At 47.8% G+C, this 22,430-nt stretch overlaps 1 protein-coding gene across 1 annotated transcript in view; it reads left to right on the forward strand.

Annotated features, from left to right (window-relative positions):
• Positions 1-4,066: 4,066 nt before the first annotated feature.
• The window catches only part of LOC131915701 (rab effector MyRIP-like), a 95,267-nt gene continuing 76,903 nt past the window's right edge, over positions 4,067-22,430 (forward strand). Inside the window, exon 1 of the mRNA XM_059269102.1 lies at positions 4,067-4,204. Within this exon, the coding sequence (XP_059125085.1) occupies positions 4,095-4,204 (110 nt within the window). The 5' untranslated portion in view covers positions 4,067-4,094. The remainder of the gene's footprint in view (positions 4,205-22,430) is intronic.

Below are 22,430 nucleotides of genomic sequence, written 5' to 3' on the forward strand. Positions count from 1 at the left end.
CCGAGTGCTGGGATTAAAGGCGTGCGCCACCACCACCCGGCTAGGAGCAGTATGGTTTTAACCACCAAGCCTCTCTCCAGTCCTGTCAAAGCACTGCTGAAGATCACCGGAGTTCTGGTAATTACATTCAAAAGGCCACACATCCGCTCAGGGACCCTGTAGAAGTGACCAGAGCGCATCAGCAATGGTTTGAGTCTGTGCGGTTTCCCAGTTAGCCCCAAGAAGGCGGGTGCTGTTCAGGAAACTGCCCTGCACTCACATGTTCACAGACTCTCAGCTGATTATCTCATAAGCCTTGTGTAGCCCCACGAGGATGGCAGAGCGTGACACTTGGCTCAGAGTTATTACAAAGGAGCTCCTCTGCCACAAGCTACTCGTGGGAACAATAACTCAGCAAACACTTTTGGGAGGTGGCACTATAATTAAATGCTGAGGTGGTATTAATTTTCTCATTACTAAATTTTAGGATGTAGTCCCTCCATTGCATCTAGGTTAGGTGTCAGCCAGAGGAAGCAGGTGGTGGCAGCCCGAGTGGGGCCAGGAATGCCTGCACCTGCTGTGTGTCTGGACATACACCTCTTCTCCCGGGGTGTCCTTTCTCATCTTCTGAGATAGGGTGCAGCCTGAGTGCCCTCACAGAGGCATCTTTCCTCAGCTCAGCGGCGACACTATCTGATTCATTGCACATGGCATCTAATTGTGTTTATTGTCAGAAGGGAAGAGCCTGCACCATCTCTCAGAAAGTGCTCTCTCTCTGGGCCATTTGGAGTCATGTGATCTATTTCTGCACAGAAGCCACTTAGCCCTCTTGAGTCTCCATCATTCCTTTTCAGATAGGATCTGATCCACATTGCCATATCTAGCCAGCCGGGCATCTCAGAACCTCGTATACCATCATCGGTAATGTCGTCTTCAGGGAAGGTCCACCACAGGGCCCTAACAGGGTGGTGTGTGTGTGTGTGTGTGTGTGTGTGTGTGTGTGTGTGTGTGTGTGTGTGTTGTATGTGTGTAGGGGGTATATGTGGTATATGTATATGGGGTGTGTGTGTATGTGTGGTATATATATGTATGTGTGGTGGGTGTTGTGTATGTGTATGGTGTCTATACATCCATGTGCAAGTGTGTATGCCTGTGCACACGTGTGTGGAAGCCAGAAGGAGACATTGAGTGTCCTGCTGTGTCATTTTCCACATTGTTTTTTGGTAAACCCAGAGCAAGGTTGGAAATCAGCACACCCCAGGAATCCTCCTGTCTCTGTACCTATAGTGCCAAGGTTACAGGCGCATGTGTGGCCATGCCCAGCTTTTTCTTTCTTCCTGAGATTTATTTACACTTTATGTGAGTATTTTGCCTACATGTATGTCTGTATACCATGTGTGTGCCAGGTTCCCACAGAGGCCAGAAGAGGGCATCCAGTCCGATAGAGCTGAAGTTATGTATGATTGTGAGCTGCCATCTGGGTGCTGGGAACTGAACCTGGGTTCTCTGCGAGAGCAGCCAGTGCTCTTAGTCAATGAGACAGCTCTCCAGCACTGGCCTGGCTTTTTATGTGACTTCTGTGGATTTGAACTCGGGTCTTCGACTTTGACCAGCCAGTGCTCTTACCCACGGAGCCGTCTCCAGCTCTTTAATGGGGTGTTTACAGGAAGACATGCACCCACATTTCTGCTGCACCGCTGTAGGACTCTACTTGCTTGTGGGTGGGCTGAGGTGGCTGACTGTTCCCCCTGGGCAGGACTTGGGCACCGCTTTGACTTCCGCTGCCCTGCAGGTCTCAAGGTCACCCACCCCCACCCCAGTGGCATTTGGCTAAAGCAGGGATGATTTGTTTTCATCAAGTTGTATTACTGGAGTGAAAAGTTTTTAAACGCTTAAAATTCCTGCCATGATTTGTGGTGAAATCTAGAGATTAGTTAGTATCACGCCATCACATGGTTTTAAATCGTTTCACAAGAGGCTTAAGGATGAAGTCACTCTGTTTGATCCATTTGTTGCTGTTATTTGGAAATGAGAACACGTAACTAAAAAAAAAAAAAAAATACCAACCAGGTAATGGAGTGGTGGTGTGTGACTGTAATTCCAGCAATAAAGAGTCTGAGGCAGGAGGATTACTGTGAGCTCAGGACCAGTCTGGGCTACATAGTGAGTTGAAGGTAAACCAGAGCTACATAGTGAGACCTTGCTTTAAAAAAACAAAACGAAACAAACAAATACCAACAACCAAGGAGGCAGGAGGGATGGCTTAGTGGTTAAGAGCACTTGCTGCTCTTCCAGAGGACCTGAGCTCAGTTCCCAGCACCCTGTCAGACAGCTCACAGACACCTGCAATTCCAGTTCCAGGAGACCCAACGCCCCCCAACAAATACCCACTCCTGACCTCTGAAGACACCTGCACCAACATGGAACACCACACACACACACACACACACACACACACACACACACACACACTGCAATCTGCTGTTCCTAGTGCTCCTGGTTAGTACACATTCAAAGAGGGACACGGGACTCAGAACCTTACATGTTAAAGCCCAAGGTCCACATTGCCCTCTGTTAGATAAGATGTGAGTGTGCAGGACCAGGGCCCCGAGGCAGAGACACAGCCAGGTCACAGGTGGACCAGGGCCCCGAGGCAGAGACAGCCAGGTCACAGGTGGACCAGGGCCCCGAGGCAGAGACAGCCAGGTCACAGGTGGACCAGGGCCCCGAGGCAGAGACACAGCCAGGTCACAGGTGGACCAGGGCCCCGAGGCAGACACAGCCAGGTCACAGGTGTCACTCCTGGGGGAATAGCAGAGGGGTGAACGCAGGCCTTGTTCTCTTATCTGTAAGTGGGTATTAGATGTAGTGGGCATGAGAATTGTTCAATATATGTGTATGAGAAACTAAAGCTTGTGACATACAGCAGGTGTTCAGTCATTTAATGGAAACTTTATTAAGGACATTTATTTATTATAATCCCAGTGTCATTTTTTTATTACAGTCCCAGTGTGTTTTCTTGAATAGTTTCAGATAGCTCATTATGACACTTATAGATTATTTTTTGTTTAGTTTGAGGTTTATGTTACTTCATTTATTCATTCATCCATTAATTTTTGAGATGGGGTCTCATGCAACTTAGGCTGGCCTTGAACTCTATATAGCTGAGACCAAAAGCAAAAAGAAAAACAAAATAGGTAAAAACTAGGAAATATTTTTTTTAAAGGAAGTTCAATGACCTTGAACTTCTGACCCTCCTGCCTCCACCCCTGGAATGTTGAAATTATGGTGTAGGATACTACCACACCCAACTTTATGCAGTGTTGGGGATTGGTGCATGCCAGGCAAGTGCTCTCCCAACCAGCCACATCCCCAGCCCTCGCGTTATCTTATGTACTCACAGAGGACCCTGTACACACAGAGCACAAAGTTTCTGCTCCTCCCTCTGGCTGTATACATCACCTTCGGATTCACTGCATAAACATCTAGGGTTTATTGCACAGGCCTGAAGAAAACTTTAAGGGGTATAATATATGTAGGATATTTCTTTATTTAAGGGAAATATTATAATTCATTTTGTGATTTAAAAGAATACCTATAAATAACCTGTCAAACTACAGAAATTAAGAATTCTTGATTATTGCTTTTTAGTGCTTTGTGGAAATCTGTGTTTTATTTTGATGAAAAAGATACATTTTCTGTTGTTGCTGGTTTCCTCCCTCCCTCCCTCCCTCCCTCCCGTCCTATGGTAGCCCAGGCTGGCCTAGAGCTCACTTTGTAGCCCAGGATGACCTTAAACTCCTGATCACACCTCCTGCTTCCGGTTGCTGGGGTCACAGGTGTGTGACACCGTACCTGATGTACAGATATCTTTGTCACCCAGCAGATGCTCAGTTGCCCTCTTTGCCGCAGTCTGGCCAGGGCCATTCAGAAGCAGCGAGTGTGAGTTCAGAGGAACTCATTGCCTTTGTACACACCTCCACAGAAGTGCTGTGTTTAGTACTGAGCCAATGGGAGGGTGGATTCCATCCCTCTGAGCTTGATCCCATCCTCAGTCTGTGATCTCTCCTTTCACTCTCCAGATCTAGTTCTATCGTCCGTGTTTAACTCTGATCATGGGGAGGAAGCTGGACCTGTCCGGTCTGACAGACGATGAGACAGAACACGTTCTCCAAGTGGTACAGAGAGACTTCAATCTTCGCAAAAAGGAGGAGGAACGGCTAAGGTGAGGTGGCTTTTTCGCCTGGCCACGTGGGAACAACAGGACTTAATGTCATCATCACAATCACACACTTAGGTTTATGGAAGGGCCACCCTGCCGTTTGTTGAAGAGCGTCCCACAACCAGTGACATGTGTCAGAAGGTACCTGTACCACCTTAGCAAGAGTCTGGCTACTGAGCCAAAGGAGCTTAAAATATCACCTTAAAACCTCAGGCATCTGATGTCTGTCTCTCTCCATATGGCTTTCGTTTAAGATGCCCGGGAGAGGTTTAGAAGCAATGAACAGAGGAAATGATGTCATAGGAAATATTATTTCATCCTTTAGCAGGTCCTTTAGGGAACGTAAAACTCACAGTGCAGAGTTTTCTTCCACAGCCTTGGGCTGAATTCTTTCTTGTTCCTCCCAACTAGCTGTGTTTCTGTGGGTTCGGGAGGTCAGGTCTCGGGTGTGGTGTTTACCCTGGGACGACGACTTCTCCAGAGCTGGCAGAAAGTGAAGGACACAAGTTGTGGGAGTGGGAATTAAGTTTTGGGGTCATAGTGTGGAAATGTATAGAGAGGTGAAGAAGTCCCAGGAAGAGAACAGAGGAAAAAGCAGCCGTCCAGCTGTTCCTGCCCCCGAATGCAGAATTCGCCTCCCAGACCTGCTCAGCAGTTCCGCCATTGTGATCCCCAGTTTACACAGAGGTGCCAGTTGATTTCGAAGCAGCTTGAAGGGAGAAGGTTTTACCTGGACTCACAGTTTGAGGATGCGGTTCATCATGGCAGGGAGGGCATGGCGACAGGAGCGTGGAGCAGAGGGTCACGCTGCACCCACAGTTCGCAAGCAGATCGAGATGTGAACCAGCATTCACTAGGCTTTCCTGCTCCTGTATTTCTTTTTATTCATCCTGGGCATCAGTCCGCAGTCAGGTGGGTCTTCCCTGCTCCAGCACCTCTCTGGAAGCACCCTCACAGACACGCCTAGAGGTGTGTCTACTAGGTGATCTAATCAAGTGGACATTTTACTCTCACAGATATCATGCAGGCAGTGAAAATGAAATGACAAAGATTTTCCAATGCAAAACATAAGTCCTCTGCTCCACGTTGAGGGTCACCCTGGGGTCTCCTGACATGGCCTTCACATTGAGGGTCACTCTGGGTTCTCCTGGCATGGCCTTCACATTGAGGGTCACCCTGGGGTCTCCTGGCATGGCCTTCACGTTGAGGGTCACCCTGAGTTCTCCTGGCATGGCCTTCACATTGAGGGTCACCCTGGGGTCTCCTGGCATGGCCTTCACGTTGAGGGTCACCCTGAGTTCTCCTGGCATGGCCTTCACATTGAGGGTCACCCTGGGGTCTCCTGGTGACCTTCATAAATCTGAACACATGTTTCCATTGCTTTATCCCGATGACCTGCCTTCAAGTCAGTTCTTGGCTTTGAATGATGGAGACTTGGCTAGCTTGTTCTCAGGGCTTCATCTTCAGCTTCTTGAGGATTATTCTCTTGTGTTTGGCTTGGTTTTTCTATTTACCATTGTTCTAGTTTCCGTGTATTGCTGTGACACAACATTTGACCAAAAGCAGCTTAGGGAGGGAAAGGGTTTGTTTCAGCTTGCAGCCCATGATGAAGGGAGGGCGGGGCAAGCAGGCAAACAGAAGTCATGGAGGATGCTGCCGCTGGCTGGCTCCCTCTCAGGCTCACACTGAGCTAACTTTCTTATACAGCCCAGGACCACCTGCCCAGGGGATGGTGCCACCCACAGTGGGCTGGGTTCTCCCACGTTAATTAAGACAATCAGGATAATCCCCACAGCCATTCCCAGAGGCTGGTATGATCTGGGTAGTCCCTCTATTGAGACTACCTTCTCCAATGACTCTAGGCTTTGTCAAGTTGACAGATAAAGCTAACTAGGACAATTGTTTTTAAAATTTAATACAGAAACCTCCTGTTCCGTGAACTGTGCCACCCTCTCTCAGTTCTGACAAAGTGGTGTCCATCTGCTGAGCGTAGTCCTTCCTCTGTAACCGCTCTGCTGTGTGTCTCCTGTCTTTCTACAGAACTGTTCACACCCAGTGCTGAGGGCCTTCACATGCTGCCCTGCAAACCTCTTCGAGTCTCTCTGTTTTGTCTGGGGCTTGCTTTTGAGTGTTTGGAAGCCAGCAGGTAGCACTTACTCAGTCGTGTCTGGAAATGCTCTCCATGCCCACTCCACCCCCACCCCCACAGAACTCTGTTGGACTCTGTATGTGGCTGATGGTTCTCCTCATTGCTGTAATGAGTTAGTTTATTTTTATTTCTTTGTTGTTGTTTTAAAGGAGTCTTGGGAGGGAAGGGAGGACACTAAGTGGTAGCTTCCTGTCATCTGGAAGCCAGACAACACAGTAACTTGCCTGCCTGCCTGGACTGTCGGGTTCTGGGGACCATGCAGGGGTGGGAGGCCCTCTGGGTGGTGGTGTACAGCATGCTTTGGGGCCAGATACATTGGCACAGGAAACTCTCCTCCACTGATTACAACCTTTTGACCCCCAAAGTCAAAAGGGTTCTAGGAACAGAGAGGTGATTGTTGCTCATTACCATCCTTGCAGGATGCAGCATTTCTGGAGACCCTGCAGACTTCCAGGTTCTCACAAAAGTGCGGCCCTCGGAGGGAGGCAGCCCTGCAGTGGGCTCTCTCCTCTCTGTATGGCTTGGCCTTCAGGTTCCAGAACTCCACATCTATTCAGGAATCCTCAGGTTTATTCTTTTTCCTTTGATTAGCTGCCCCAATTTCTCTTCGTGTTGGTCCCTTTAAGACGACGAACACCAAGCAGACGGTGCCTTGAAGGGCTGCTGGGCCCGGCTCTGCTAAATATATTGAGTGTCTAAACAGGATGCAGTGAGTAATAAATTAATTAGCGTTAAGACACCGCATCTCCAGCTCTGTCTGCAATGGCTTGCATTTTCCCAACAGTGGGTTTGTCATCCACATCGCGGGAAGCGTCTCCTCCCTTCTCTCAATCAGATAGATCCGGAAAGACCTTCAGGTAGTGTACAATAGCCATGTTTAAGTCCACGGTCAGAAATCACAACTTTCTACCGCATTTCTTCTATAATTTGATTGGGGGGGGCAAGGGGAGGGGTCAGTGTGGTATTTGTGCCAGGTACTCCCCCCCCCCACAGCTTTTGGCCCAGCGTGGTTTTGGTGGGAAGCAGTCCTAGAGAGACAGGATGCCCTGACTAGAGGCAGCAGCAGTGTGATGGGTTCAAGCAGTGTAGCACTCAGAGCCTCACAGTGAAGGGGGGTTAGGGGTGGGAGTGGTTCCGTCACGCTTTCCTCTCCGCTGGGCTCCTAGAACAAAAATAATGAAGGTTGGGGGTGTGGTGGGAGTGCGTGTGTGCGTGTGCACATGTGTGAGATGCATGTGGAAACCAGAGGTCAACCTCGGTGTCCCTCCTCAGGAGCCATCAGCCTGTTTTCTGAGACAGAATCCCTCACGGGTCTCAGGTTCACTTATTAGCTGGGCTGGCTGGCCAGGGAGCTCCAGGCATCTGCCTGTCTCTGCCTCCCCAATGCTGGGATTGCAGGCACGTGCCACCATGCCTGACTCTTATGTGGTTACTGGGGATCGAGCTCAATAAGTACTTTCCTGTCTCCCAAGCCTCATTATTGATGATTTTTATAGAGCCCCCTCCTGAATCAGATCACCAAGGCCTAAGCTTCTACATGCCTCAGATGCAGGAGTGTGGGGTGTGGTGTGTGTGTGGGAGGCTGCCAGCTGTGGATCAACTTGTACATATTCCTGTTTTGACAGACCTCATGGATGGGCTTGCTTGGGGCAAACCCCCTCCTCCACCCTGCTTGATTTGGCAGTCTTAATTTCGAGACTTCCTTTCTTCACTTTCCAACCTACAGAGTGTCATGAGGTTCTGCTGGGACGTTGTCACTTATATAGATGAAATTATCATCATGAGTGAACTGACAGAATCCAGCAGCACTCGCCCAGTGTTTTCCAGCTGATTCTGCAGTTCACTGAGGCCATTGAGGTCTGGCAAAATAATGTGAGGAGCAGGGCCTTTGTCACTTCCGGGCTGAGCACTGAGGAGGTGGTATGGATCCTCATCTTTCCACTTGCCCACCATGGTGACTGCTGGGGTCTGTTGAGGTATGGGCTTACAGTGGAGATGGAGCTGGGTCCCTAGGTCACTGCATGGAGAAAAGCTCTGTGGACTTGGTGTGAGTTCTTTGTTGTTGGGTTCTGACTCTAATGGTGAAACTCAGTTGTCAACTTGATGAGATCTAGACTTACCTGGAAGGGCCAGTGGGCATGCCTGTGGGGGATTGTCTAGATTAGGTTAGCTGAGATGGAAGACCCACCCACTGTGGGTGGCCCCATTCCTTCCACTGGAATCCTGGACTGCACAAAAAGGAGAAAATAAACTGAGCATAAGCACTTACTGCTGTCTGGTTCTTGATGTGGACAGGATGTGAGCTGCTCAAGTTTTGCCACAATGTGATTTCCTCCATGATGGAGTTCCCTCAGACCGTGAGCCAAAATAGACCCTTTCTTCAGTTGCCTTTGCCAGGGCATTTTATCCCAGCAGTGAGAAGAGTGACTTGGGGCTTGTGTTTCTCTCTGAGTAAAAGTTCATGAGCTCTTGTGGTAAGACAAGCTGGGGACACTGTTTTGATAGGCTGTCAAAACCTTGAGGAGGTGGGGCCCAGCTAGAGGAAGGGTGTGGCTAGGGAAAGACTGTGGGCTTTGCTAGCCTGGCCCCACTTCCTCTCCTGTGTCCACTTCCTGGGCCACTGAGAAGTGAGGTAGCAGCTGCCACACATGCCTGCTGCCACAGACTTTCCAGACACCATGCCTTCCCGGATGGATGATGGACCTTAGCCTCTCAAGCTGTGAGCCCAAATAAATCTTTTCCCTTAGTTACCTCTAAGTCAGTAACAACTGGAAAACTAATACAGAGGTAAAGTGCTCACACCTGGGGACCTGTTGCATTGCCTGGAATAGATTCAGGTTTGTTTTTTTGTTTGTTTTGCTTTGTTTTGTTTTGTTGTTGTTGTTGTTGTTTGTGTGTGTGTGTGTGCTCATGCGCGCACGTGCACCCACGCACACACATGGGTGAGAGAGAGAGAGAGAGAGAGAGAGAGAGAGAGAGAGAGAGCACATGCATGAGGAGGTAATCAGACAGCTTGTGGAAATTGGTTCTCTCATGCCACCATGAGGGTCCCGGGGATTGAACTCTGATGAAGCAAGCACCTGTGATGTCATCCTGCAGGCCCCTCAATCACCATTTTCTAAAGTGGAAAGAACACAACATTTTAATGAAAGGGATTAGTATCTTTCTTATCAAAGATTCATTTTCATTTTAAACAAATGAAAATTTTATGATATAAAATGAAGTTTTTAAAAAGTTTCTATTGCTAAAAGTAAAACTCCTTTGTTCTCACTGCCCACTATTTGGGGTGCTATAGTTGGTGTGATGAATTAGCCAACACCCCTGGTTATGTCTGCTTTTGCAGCTAGGGATGAGATCATCTTGTCTGTACCCAGTTAAAACATGACTGCCTGTGGTTTCTGCCTGTGTAACTGTGTTCCTAGTGCATCTGTCGGCCCACACTTCCTCCCTGGCTGTCCTTGCTCCTGAGAGTCTGTGTCAACTGTGGCATTGACCACTGGTTAATGAGTCTGTCACTTCTGGAGGGGGTGCCAGCTGGTCACCTTCTGTGAAAGATCAGTCTGTGGGAAACAGCTCAGACAATGAAGTGTTTGCCATGTAAGTGTAAGGACCTGAGTTTAAACCCTGGAACCCAAATTTAAAAAAATGCTAGACATGGAAGCTTGTACCTCCCAGCATGGGGAGATGGAGATAGGTAGATCTCTGGGGCTCACTGGTCAGCAGCATAACCCATTAGTGAGTTCTAGGTCAGTGAGAGACCCTGTCTCAATAAATGACATGGACAGCTCTTGAGAAACACCTGCAGTTGACACTGTGGCTTCCCCACACATATGCACACATATACACAAGTCCACCCATGTGCACACACATCTAAGCACACACATAGTACATGCACACACACGCACACACAAGCACATGCATGTGTGCACACATACAAGTGCACACACATACACAAGCACACACATGTGTACATACATATACAAGCACATCCACACGCACACATATGTACACACACACACACACACACACAGAATGGTAACTCTGAGGGCAGAGCCAGTGTATTCTATGCTGGAGTGGAGAGGCCCGAGCCTGCTCAGTCTGAGAGTGCCCATATGGTGGGAGAAAGCCCAGCCAGTGGGGATACCTGTGAAGAACTCAGGGCTTTGTAGGAGGCAGGAGACCTCAGAGGGTGGAAGGGGTGGAGTGGAGAGGGACTCAGACTCACAGATAGAAGGGGCCTCGTGAGATTTGGGTTCTTAGTTCTCCTCTTTATTGCTGACATTCTGTTAATAATGGAAAGGCCACATGTATCACAGCAAAGCTGTTGGGTATTCGTTCATTTGCTTCAGAATCTTGGTTTTGAATGTCAGGAGACTCCTGGGGAAACGGGAAGTGAGCCCCAGGGGAGGAGGAGAGAGGGATTCATAGTGGAGTAAAGGCCTTCGCCCTTGAGGAAGATTCCAGAGGCTGAGCGGAGTCTTGCAGGAATGTTTGTGATCTGTATATGGTGAGAGAGGCCAGGCGGACTTCCTGAAGCAGAGGACCCTTTCATCTGAGCCTTAGGAATTTCCAAGCAGATTTAGACACAGGTCAGGCAGCAGGGAGCATCCTGGGTAAGTGATAAAGATGGAAAGGGGATGTATGTCTCCCACACCAAATCAGGACTAGCACCTGGTGGTAGGGAAGCTCCTTTGTGGTAATTCTGCTTTCGCTGTTCTAATGGCGACTGATGCAGTATGATACTTCGAATCTCACTTCCTTTCCCCCACAACCCTGGAGGAGCCTAATTCTTACTTGTTTACAAATTAGAGAGACTGAAGCTCTAAATACCCTCTCAGGTTCTCACGGCGAGAGGTGGATTCAAACCTACCTAGAGTTACATGAAGAGAGGATGATAGCCACTGCCGTTGGTGTGAAAAGCAAGGGTACCCAGGACCCTGGAGCAGAATGAGTGAAACAAGGGCCATGCTGGAAACCCAGTGCTGTGCTGCTAATGCCCACTGTGTGCTCCAGAATGGAGGAGTTACGGGGTTTGCATCCATGGATGGCCATAGCCATTGACCAAGCATGCCCTCTGCATTTCCTCTGCTAGGAAAGTACTCTAGAAAATACACCCAGAATCACAAGGGATCAAACATGAAAACAGAATGCAGAATGTCCTGGTGGTTTTTATATTGATTATACCTTGAAATGTTCCTAAAATTATATTTTAAATGAAGCACCTTACTACGATAATGCCACTTTTGCAGAACATGGATGTGGTAGTTTGAATGTAATTGGCCCCCATAATCTCATAGGGAGTGGTATTATTAGAAGGTGTGACCTTGTTGGAGTGGGTATGGCCTTGTTGGAGGAAGTGTGTCACTGTGGGATTGGGCTTTGAAGTTCCCTATGCTCAGGATACTGCCCAGTGTCTCAGTTGACTTCCTGCAAGATGTAGGACTCTCAGCTGCTCCACTATCACATCTGCCTGCATGCTGTCATGTTCCGCATCATGATGATAATGGACTGAATCTCTGAAATTATAAGTGAGCCGCCTCAGTTAAATGTTTTCTTTATAAGAGTTGCTGTGGTCGTGGTGTCTCTTCACAGCAATAGAAACCCTAACTAAGACGGAAGTTGGTAACAGACGTGGGTTTTTTTTTTTTTTTTTTTTTCAAGACAGGGTTTCTCTGTGTAGCTTTGCACCTTTCCTGGATCTCACTCTGTAGACCAGGCTGGCCTCGAACTCACAAAGATCTGCCTGCCTCTGCCTCCCGAGTGCTGGGATTAAAGGCGTGCGCCACCACCGCCCGGCAGAAGTGGGGTATTGTGGTGATAGGCCTGATCATGTGTTTATTTGGAGGAATTTGGAGTTTGATACTTTGGGTTATGCGAGCAGTGGGATGCTTTAAGAGCTGCTAATGGGCCATAGTGGTAGGAGCATGGAAGACAGAGGTGGTAAGAGTGATTTGAACTGGCAGGCTCACTCGAGAGGTTTCAGAGGAGAATTTTAGTATGCTGCCTAGAGATCATTCTTGTGATAATCTGGTGAAGAAAGTGGCTGCCTTTTGTCCTTGTCTGAAGAGTCTGCCTGAGGCTAAAGTGAAGAGTTTTGGATTAATTCCGTTGGCAGAAGAAATCTCAAAACAGCCTAGTATAGACTCTATTGTGTGGATATATTAGTGGTAACTCTGATGAGGATTTATACTGAAAAGGAGCAAGCTGAGAAGGGTAAATTGCAAAAAGTAAGTTTTGAGAAGAAAAAGAGCACCAGGAAGTGGAGTGGAGCTAAGATTAAGAAATGGAATAAAGGGAGTGGTGACCTCAGGACAAGATCCCACCTAGCTAAGTTTCTAACTTGAGGAAAGAAACTAAAGAAAAACTTAGAGCCAGGTGTGTTGGGGCACACCTTTAATTCCTGCACTGGGAAGGCAGGGGCTGGTGGATCTCTGAGTTTGAGGCCAGCCTGGTCTACAGAGTGAGTTTCAGGACAGCCAAGCTTAGGCAGTGAAAGATAAATCTGGTGAAGATATCATTGAACAAGGAGGCCATGTTCCAGCCCCAACAAGCAGCAGAACTTGGCAACTTCAACCATACGGTTCTAGGTTTAGAGTTAGGGCTAGAAGAAAAGAACTATGGAATAAAACTGCTGAGGCCATAATGGGTAAAGGTATTGCTAGCAGTTAGTTCACAGAGTCTGCTTAAAGGGCAAAGGAATTTATTAGAGAAAGAAAACTCACTCTGCAGAATAGAGGAATTATTGCAGGGTCCTGGAAGCCTGAGGTATAGCCTCAAGTTTCCTCAGGTCCCACCATACCCATGGTCCTGCAGCTGCTTATAAAATAATCACTTAGAAGCTTATATTAATTATAACTGCTTGGCCATTAGCTCAGGCTTATTACTGACTAGCTCTTACACTTAAATGAACCCATAATTCTTATTTATGTTTAGCCACGTGGCTTGGTGCCTTTTCTCAGTTCTGCCTTGTCATCTTGCTTCCTCTGTGTCTGGCTGGTGACTCCTGACTCCTTCCTTCCTCTTCCCAGCATTCTCGTAGTCTGCTTGCCCTACCTATACTTCCTGCCTGGCTACTGGCCAATCAGCGTTCTAGTAAACCAGTGTAAAAGGGAATTATCCCACAGCACTGAGGCACAGTCCCATGCTGTTCTTCCACCTGGTCTGTCTCCAGCAACCAAAACCATGAGGGAGTGAAAAGCACCTTAACGGTCCTCCCCCCACAGCAGCCACACCCCAGGAGCATGTATTTCAAGGTCATAGGCAGGTGTAACAATTACCTGCTACCTTACTAGGGGCAGTGCTTCAAGGTCATAGCTAGAACAGCTACCTACTACAAGGCCAGGCATGTGTCAGGTGTCCCTGGGTGGAGGCCTACTAGAAAGGCCATTGTGTGAAGCTGTGAAGTTGAAACCTGGATTGCCTAGGAGAACCCAAGATGTTAGAGATGCCGGAGTCATAGGATACCTGCTGAGGAGAGCTAATAACAGGAAATGGAACCAGCCCAAGAGAAAGAAGTGTGTTGCAGTCAACAAAGCTAAACAGGGTTGGAGCTCTGAAGAGCATTTCAACATCGGACATGGAGATGTAGAGTTTGGAGTTTTCCCAGATGTTTTTGGTTTTGCTTTGGTCCAGTATTTCCTCACTATGCTCCCTTCCCTTCATTTTGGAACAGCAGTGTATATATATCCTGTGCCATTATCTGTTGGAAGTATGTGATCTGCTTTTTGATTTGATTTTATATGGGATTACAGTTAGATTGCATGAGTCTCAGAAGAGACTTTCAACTTTGGACCTTAAAACATTGTTGAGACTGTGGTAGACTATGGAGACTTTTGAAGTTGGACTAAATGAATTTTGCATATGATATTGCTACAAGCTTATAAGGGCCAGGGAATGGAATGTGGTAGTTTGAATGTAACTGGCCCCCTTAATCTCATAGGGAGTGAAATTATTAGGAGATGTGGCTTTGTTGGAGTGGGTATGGCCTTGTTGGAGGAAGTATGTCACTGTGGGGATGGACTTTGAAGTTTCCTATGCTCAGGATACTGACCATTATCTCAGTTGACTTCCTGTTGCCTGCAAGATGTAGGACCCTCAGCTCCTTCTCCAGCACCACGTCTGCCTGCACACACGCTGCCATGTCCCACTATGATGATAAGGGACTGAACCTCTGAAACTGTAAGTGAGCCACTCCAATTAAATATTTTGCTTTATAAGAGTGGCCATGGTCATGGTGTCTCTTCACAGCGATAGAAACCCTAAGACAGTGGACACCTGGGTGTTTTAAATGGCATAATATGTAGAGCTTTGCTGATATTTTAGTGTGGCCTTGGATGCCTGGCTAAATAGTTTAACACTTGTAAAATCTAAAGGGAAGCTTTCCTTCTCAATTGGGGTGGAGTAAGTCCTTTTTAAAACATTACGTTTTTATCTATCTATTTATCTATTTATTTATTTGTTTCTTTGTGGGTGTGTCTGTTGTGTCTGTGCATGCACATATGTCACATTAAACATCTGGAGGTCAGAGGACAACTCACTTCTGCCATGGGAGTTCTGGGGTCAAATTCAGGTTGTCCAGCTTGGCAGCAAGCCCTTTACCCATTGAGCTCTCTAGCTGCCCTCCTGCTTTTTCTTTTAAGACATGATTTCAGGTACCCTACTGGCCTTGAATCTGCTCTCTAGCTGAGGATGATGGGTGACCTTGAACTTCTGAACCTTCTGCCTTCACCTTCTGGTTGCTAGGACCGCAAGCCTGTGGCATCACACCCAGTTTATTCAGAGAAGGAAAGCCAGGGCTCAGTACATGCTAGGCAAGCACTCTAGCAACAGAGCCACATCCCCTGCCCTGGAGCACTCAGTCCTTCCTATGTGCCAATCTTAGTTACCTGTAAGTCCAGCCTAACTGTTGAGTCATCTCTGTGAGGAGAGAGTGGTCTTGACAGTAATGCACTTTAAAAGGAAAGTGTGCCACATGCACACCACATTCCCAAGGGATCTGTGCACATCACTGGACAGAAGGAAGTCTTCTCATGTTTCTCTGATGGCAAAGGTAGACCAAACCCATTCTGACACATGACTCTTCTCTTGGTGAGCCTGGATTAGAACGCAGGGCCATGTGCATGTTAGGCAAGTGCTCTGCCACCAAGCTGCATCCCTAGTCCAACACATGACTTTTGAATGACCTCCTTCGTAGTGTATACCACACCTTGGACACACGCTTTCCCCTGGGGCATGTTTACAGGACTCAAAGGGGTGTTCTACACACAGAGGCGTCACACCAGTGCTGTGCTCGGCTGTTTAATTTCTGAATACAGTGGCTGATTGGGAGGTTCTGGATGGTTCTTCCTGCAACCATTAGGAGCAGTTTTCTAATGGCCTGCTCTGTGGATCCGAGTTCCTGGACTCTATTTACTTTCCCATTGCAAATGTCAGCGGCTCAGCTGCTGAGCCCTGATAAACCTTACGTGGCGGCTTTCATTCTAGGCTGACCTTTAGCACCCAGCCCTCTGGCACTGAATATGCAGAGAACTGGCCTCCAAGGGTGGTGGAGAGAAGCTTCCCTAGAGCCGTTTATAAATGTAGCTTTCTTCTGCCACAGTAATCCAGGCTCTCCCTCTGCTCTGTGCAGCTGATACACTGAAGTCGTTTTTATTCCTGTGGCCATCCTGACTCCCGGAAGTGGACCCTGGATGTGGGGCCAGCAGCTGCCTGCCTCCCTGTGTCTCAGTGCCTGAGGCCAGAGCTCATGTCCTGGCTGGCCAGTCTTTCTGCCTTCCTTCCTTCCTTCCTTCCTTCCTTCCTTCCTTCCTTCCTTCCTTTCTTCCTTTTCTTCCTTCCCTTCCTCCCTTCTCTCTCTCTTTCTTCTGTTCCTATATATGCAGGTGTTTGTTTTGTGCACATACACACACACACACACACACACACACACATACACATACACACACACACACACACACACACACACACACACACACACACACACCCCTTGGGGTCTACCAGGCTTATAATTCCAGGTTTTAGTCTGTTGAGGGAAAATCAAGGCAGGAACTTGCAGCTGAGAAATGAATTATATCTGCCAGTGTTCAGCTAGCTGCCTCCATCATGCAGTCCAGGGCCCCAAACTAAGGAATGGTGCTGCCCACATGTGGACGGGGGGGGGGGGGGGGGGCAGGGGGTTCCTTCTTGTACAGTTAATGCAACCAAGGTATGTTGTTGTTTGTTTTTGCTCTTTGGTCTTTGGTCTTTTGGGGGGCCTGCCACCCAGTTCCCAAATAAATCACATGTGGAGGCCTATTCTTAATTATAAAGGCCTGGCCTTAGCTTGGCTTGTTTCTAGCAAGCTTTTCTTAACTTTAAATTATCCTGTCTACCTTTTGCCTCTGGGCTTTTCCTGTTCTTCCTTCTGTAATCTTACTCTTACTCCGTGGCTGGCTGTGTAGCTGAGTGGCTGGCCCTGGTATCTCCTTCCTTCTTTTCTCTTACTTGCTGTGGGATGGTCTGTATGTCAAATGTGTTGCTCTGATTGGTTAATAAATAAAACACTGATCAGCCAGTAGCCAGGCAGGAAGTATAGGCGGGACAAGCAGAGAAGAGAATTCTGGGAAGTGGAAGGCTGAGGTAGAGAGACACTGCCAGCTGCCGCCATGACAAGCGAGATGTAAGGTACCGGTAATCCACAAGCCACATGGCAACCTATAGATTAATAGAAATGGGTTAATTTAAGATATAAGAACAATTAGTAAGAAGCCTGCCATGGCCATACAGTTTGTAAATAATATAAGCGTCTGTGTGTTTATTCTATAAGTGGGCTGTCGGACTGCCGAGGCTTGGCGGGACCTGGAGAGAAAACTCCAGCTACACTTACTCTTCTTTTCCTCCCAGATTTTTCCTTCTATTTATCCTCTCTGCCTGCCAGCCCTGCCTATTTCTCTCTCCTGCCTCTCTATAGGCCATTCAGCTCTTTATTAGACCATCAGGTGTTTTAGACAGGCACAGTAACACAGCTTCACAGAGTTAAACACAAGCAACATAAACAACCGTAACATACTTTAAAGTAATATTCCACAACCAAGGCAGCCCCTCACAGATGTGCATACAGGCTATGATCTAGACCAGCAGTTTTCAACCTTCCTAATGCTGCAACCCTTTAATACAGTTCCTCATGTTATGGTGACCCACAACCATAAAATTATTTCATTGCTACTTCTTAATGGTAATTTTCTACTGTTATGAATCATAATGTAAATATCTGCTATGCAGGATATCTGATATGTGACCCCTGTGAAAGGATTGTTTGATCCCCAAGGGAGTCTTGACCCACAGGCTAAGAGTCGCTGATCTAGACCATCCTTCACCGAGACTCTCTCCATTGATGAATCTAGATTGTGTCATGTTGACAGAATCAACCATCACCATTGTCCAGGTCATGGAAACACTGGGACATGGGGCAAGGCTTTGTGACCACAGACAGTCAGGTTTCAGGGATAGTTGAATGTGCAGAATAAAGGCCCTTTCTGTGGAAGGGTGAGGTCAGGGACCCTGTTGCTTCAAGGAAAACTGAATCAGGCAGGAAGCTGGAGAAAGGATTCTTCAGGACTCAGCAGGGTATGCTGGAGGCTGGACTGAGATGCAAATCCTTCCAAGAATTCTCTGGAAATGAGCATGCCTCCCCAGGTCCTAAACCCAAGAAATTAAGTAAAAGAAAGAAAAAGTATTATGAAGTTTCTCGGCAAGTGTAGAGATGCTGCTGATTCGGAAGAACTCATGAATAGAGATGTAGAGGTGCTGTCTGGTTGAAGGTGAAGGTTGGCATTCCTGGACAGAAGTGTGTAGGAGAGAAGTAGTGACTCAGCTGCTAACAGGTGTCAGTGGTGCAGTCAGTGGTGTAAATAAAATAAATATTAGAAGTTTATAGGCAAAATATACTCCATGCAAATCTCATGACCGATGTTCTGAGACACAAAAAATGTAGGGAAACCAATTCCTTAAACTGGCAGCGTCAGCACCCAGACCTGTGCAGTGCTGTTAGCTTTGCAAAGGGATTCAAATACCGCACCATCTGGCTGCTGTCAGAAAGTGTTTATCAGTTGCCATCTTCCAGGGATCAAATGCTGCTACCAGGAGACATTATTCTTGGTCCTCATCACTGACTGTTTCCTTTGGTTAAATGCAGTGTTAGCTGTAATCATGAAGAGGACAGGGAGTTGGTTAGGGGAGCTGGAGGTGTAGCTCATTTGGTGAGCAATTTCCTAGCATGCTTGGAGTCCTGGATTTGATCCTCAGCACTGTACAAATGAACTGTGGTGGGATATGCTTGCAATGTCAACGTTCAGTAAGCTGAGGCAGGGGGGCAACAAGTTCAGAGTCTACCCTGGGCTAAAGAGTCTGTCGAAGGAAGGAAGGGAGGGATGGAGGGGGGAAGAAGAAAGGAGCGATGATTGTAGGATCCCCCCATTTCCTGGGAATTCAGATTTTTTCTATGCTTCCCAAAGGGGAGTATAGCTGGTACAGGCTAACAGGGATGGGATGGGGTGAGGTGAAGTGGGTGAGGTAAAGGGGTGGATTTTCATGTTGTTGCAGAAGATAGAGATGGGAGGGGGACTCTTGAAGGCTGAACCCATGGCCTGAGTGTGTACCTATAACCCGATGGCTCCAGTAAGAGGGGATAGGGAGGGTTGCCAGCTCCTAACTGATGGTCTCTGCTTGGATATGTTCATACTGGCCCACGCTATGTGTACAGGTGTGGTGAGCTGAGGCTCCAGAAAACAGCATGGGACCAGAGGTTGGCAGAGTGCATCACAGCCTCCCTTCCTTCTGCCCAGAGGTTCTTCTGTGGCTCTTACCTGTAGTCTGAAGATTTCCTGTGTCCTGGACTGCCTGCAGTTGGAACAGATCTCTCCCACTTGAGTCCCCCAAGTAAACACACAGAGGCTTATATTAATTAAAACTGCTCTGCCATTAGCTCAGGCCTACCACTGACTAGCTCTTACACTTAAACTCAGCCCATTTCTGTTAATCTATGTCGCCACATGTTCTGTGGCTTTACCTGTGTGCCGTTACATGCTGCTCCCTGGATGGCAGGCTGGTGTCTCCTCACTCAGCCTTCCTCTTCCCAGAATTTTGTCTGCTTATCCCACCTGTACTTCCTGCCTGGCTACTGGCCAGTCAGCATTTTATTTATCAACCAATCAGGGCAACACATTCACAGCATACAGAGCAATATCCATAGCACTAACCCGCTCTCTCGAACCCTGGTGATTTCTATTTGCTTTTTCCACTACAGTGAACTAACTGAGCCACGTCAAGGCCTCAGCCCTGAAACTCACCTGCATTTGTGATCTGGCTGAGCCCAGCATTCACTGGATGCAATGAGGTGGGTATCAATATGCCCACACCACAAAGATTGGATGCAGAGATGTCATGCACCCAAAGTCACCCAGCTTGGCCCTGCATGGTGACTAAGTTCAGACCTGCCTGCCCTTGACTGGCAACCTCCAGCCATGCTAAGTTCTTAGTGCTTATGGTCACTGAGTCTTGGATGTTAGAGTTGGAAGGACCTTTGGGAGATCTGACGTGACACATATCCTGTCTTCTTGTAGGCAAGGGACTCTGGTTTCCACGTTAGAAAAGCCAGTGTGGTGCTCCTGCCTCACTCAGGGCGTGTCACGAGAACCTTGTACAAGAGAACCCTGAAGTTTGTTCTGTCAAGACACACTGCTTTGTTTTTGGCTTTGATCATCAAGAACAGAACAGGCAGTTTGGCTCAAGGGATCAATAAATAATTTGCCAAAAGCTGTTAGAGACTAGTCCTGTCCTTGTTCCCACCATTCTTTGTCTGTCTTTCTTGGTGTGGTATACCATAATGGATCATGATTCCTTTACGGTGAGGGCGATTCAGAGCAGGCACCTGAGTCCGGTCACCTCCTTTCTGATAGAAGTCTGACTGCTGCTTCCTGAGACTGAGATCACTCAAGGACATATGGGGACAAGACAACAGCAAGGTGTTGCTTCTCACAGGCCAATAATTCTCATGGAGAAATCGTCTCATTTTTTTATAAGTTGGTGTCTCCATGCTTTATCTTGACCAAGGCAGCGTGTGTTCCGTCATCTGTGTCCATCCTGTCCCATCCCTGGGTCGTCCTCTCTATTGTTTTGACAAGGGACAGATGTGAGCAATCCCAAGATGTCTTCTCCAGGCCAGGACTCTACAGAATCTCTGAGCAGGGTCCATCTGGTCAGGGGTCAGACACAGCACTATCCTGTACCCTGTGGCTGGGGCTGTCGCTGTGACCAGGGTCACATGGTGCTTGTACATTTGAGGCCTGTCATCAGCAGACCTGGAATTGGTCCAGTGACATACAATGTGGCCTTTCTTTGGTTTTGCCCTTTGTGTATGAGCCAATGTAAGAAGAGAGCCTGTGGAGTCGGGAAAGCTCCAGGATGGCTGGAGGCCCTTAGAGATCCAGAGTAATAAGAAAACGCAAGCCCAGCATGGTGACACAGGCTTGTCACCCCAGCTGCCTGGGAGCTGAGGCCGGAGGAGCCTGTCTAGGCTACATATTTCAAAGCCAACCTGGGTAACTTAGCAAGACCCTGTCTCCAAATGAACAAAGTAAATATATAAATAAAGGGGCTGGGAGAGGAAACTGATGTAGCAGAGCTAGTGAATTTGCTTAGCATGCATGAGGCCCAGGGTTCAACCCCCAATAGCAGAAATGAATGGGGGGGATGGGGAGAGGGAGGGAGAACTAAAAAGGGATAGAGGTAGAAAGGAAGGAAGGAAAAATAGGAAGTAATTACTCATAGGCAGACTGTTAAATAATGGCCACCATGAACCGTAACTATCCCCAAAGCAAATTTTGTTTGGTGGTACTAACAGAGCCTTTCATTACTCAGAATCCAGTGGGGGAGGGAGGGTTGGCTTCATTTTATGTCTTAGGATAGACATGTGCTTTTGTGGAGGAAAGGGTGACTTCATTGCTAAAATGAATTAAGTCACAGGTAGAGCTCTGAAGGCAAGAGAGAGGAAAATTCAAGAGAGCGAGGAGAAGCCTGTCGCTTCCAGCCAGCTGTCGCTGAGCCGAGGCCTCCATGCTAGGAGGTAGCAGGAAGCTGGTGCTACCCACGAAGCAGACAGGCATACCTGTGTAAGCAGCACCCAGGCCGAGGGAAGAAGATCTGCTCCTCTTTAGGTCGCCCCTTTCCAAGGATTCTGCCACCCCTGACTTCCAGTGGAACAAGTGCACTTTACCCATTTCTGAACCTGTAAATGGAGCCACACAGTGGGGCCTCTTTGGAATCTGGTTTCTTTCTCTTTCTTATTTTTAAAAATAATTTATTTTCATTTTTAATTGTGTTTATGTCTTTGTGTCTGTGTGGGTATGTGCACATGAGTGCAGTGTCCTCAGAGGCCAGAAGAGGGCATCAGATCCCCTGGAGCTGGAGTTACAGGTGGTTGTGAGCCAACTGATGTGAGTGATAGGAACTGAGCTCCAGTCATCTGCAAAATAGTAAGTGCCCTTAACCGCTGAGCCTTCTCTCTGGCCTTGGAATCAGTTTCTTGTTTTGTTTCTGAGATTGATCAACATGCTGCATGTAGTGTGGACCATCCATTGCACTGCCCTGTAGTATTCAATGTATTTCTGACCCATTTTGCTGTCTAGGAGAGTTAGGGAGGTGTCTAGTTCCAGCTGTTACAGTTTCTTCTGCTGACTGCTGGTGGCCTTGCTGATCTATTTCTGCTTTGTATGGAACCAGGCATGGACTTGCTGATCCCGGGGTACCTGGGTATGGGTTAGAGCAGATGCCGCCAAATTTCACTCTTCTACACTTGACCTTGCATGAGTGAGATTGCCAGTTCTTCATGCCCTCACCAAAGCGTGCTATTTTGCATTAGCTGTTCTGGTGGTCTGTAGCTGCTCATGTAGCAGATAAGGGTGCTGAGGTGTGAGAAGGTGCTAAACACCCTCTTCTTACAAGTGAAGAACTATAGTGTAAGTCCTCAAGGTAGGCTGCAGAGCCCTGTGCGTCTGGGCCATTGCCATGGGAGGTGCCTCCCTTCCTGAGTGCTGACCTCACTGG

This window comes from Peromyscus eremicus, chromosome 7 (assembly GCF_949786415.1).
Source record: "Peromyscus eremicus chromosome 7, PerEre_H2_v1, whole genome shotgun sequence".
NCBI classification, from domain to species: Eukaryota; Metazoa; Chordata; class Mammalia; order Rodentia; family Cricetidae; genus Peromyscus; species Peromyscus eremicus.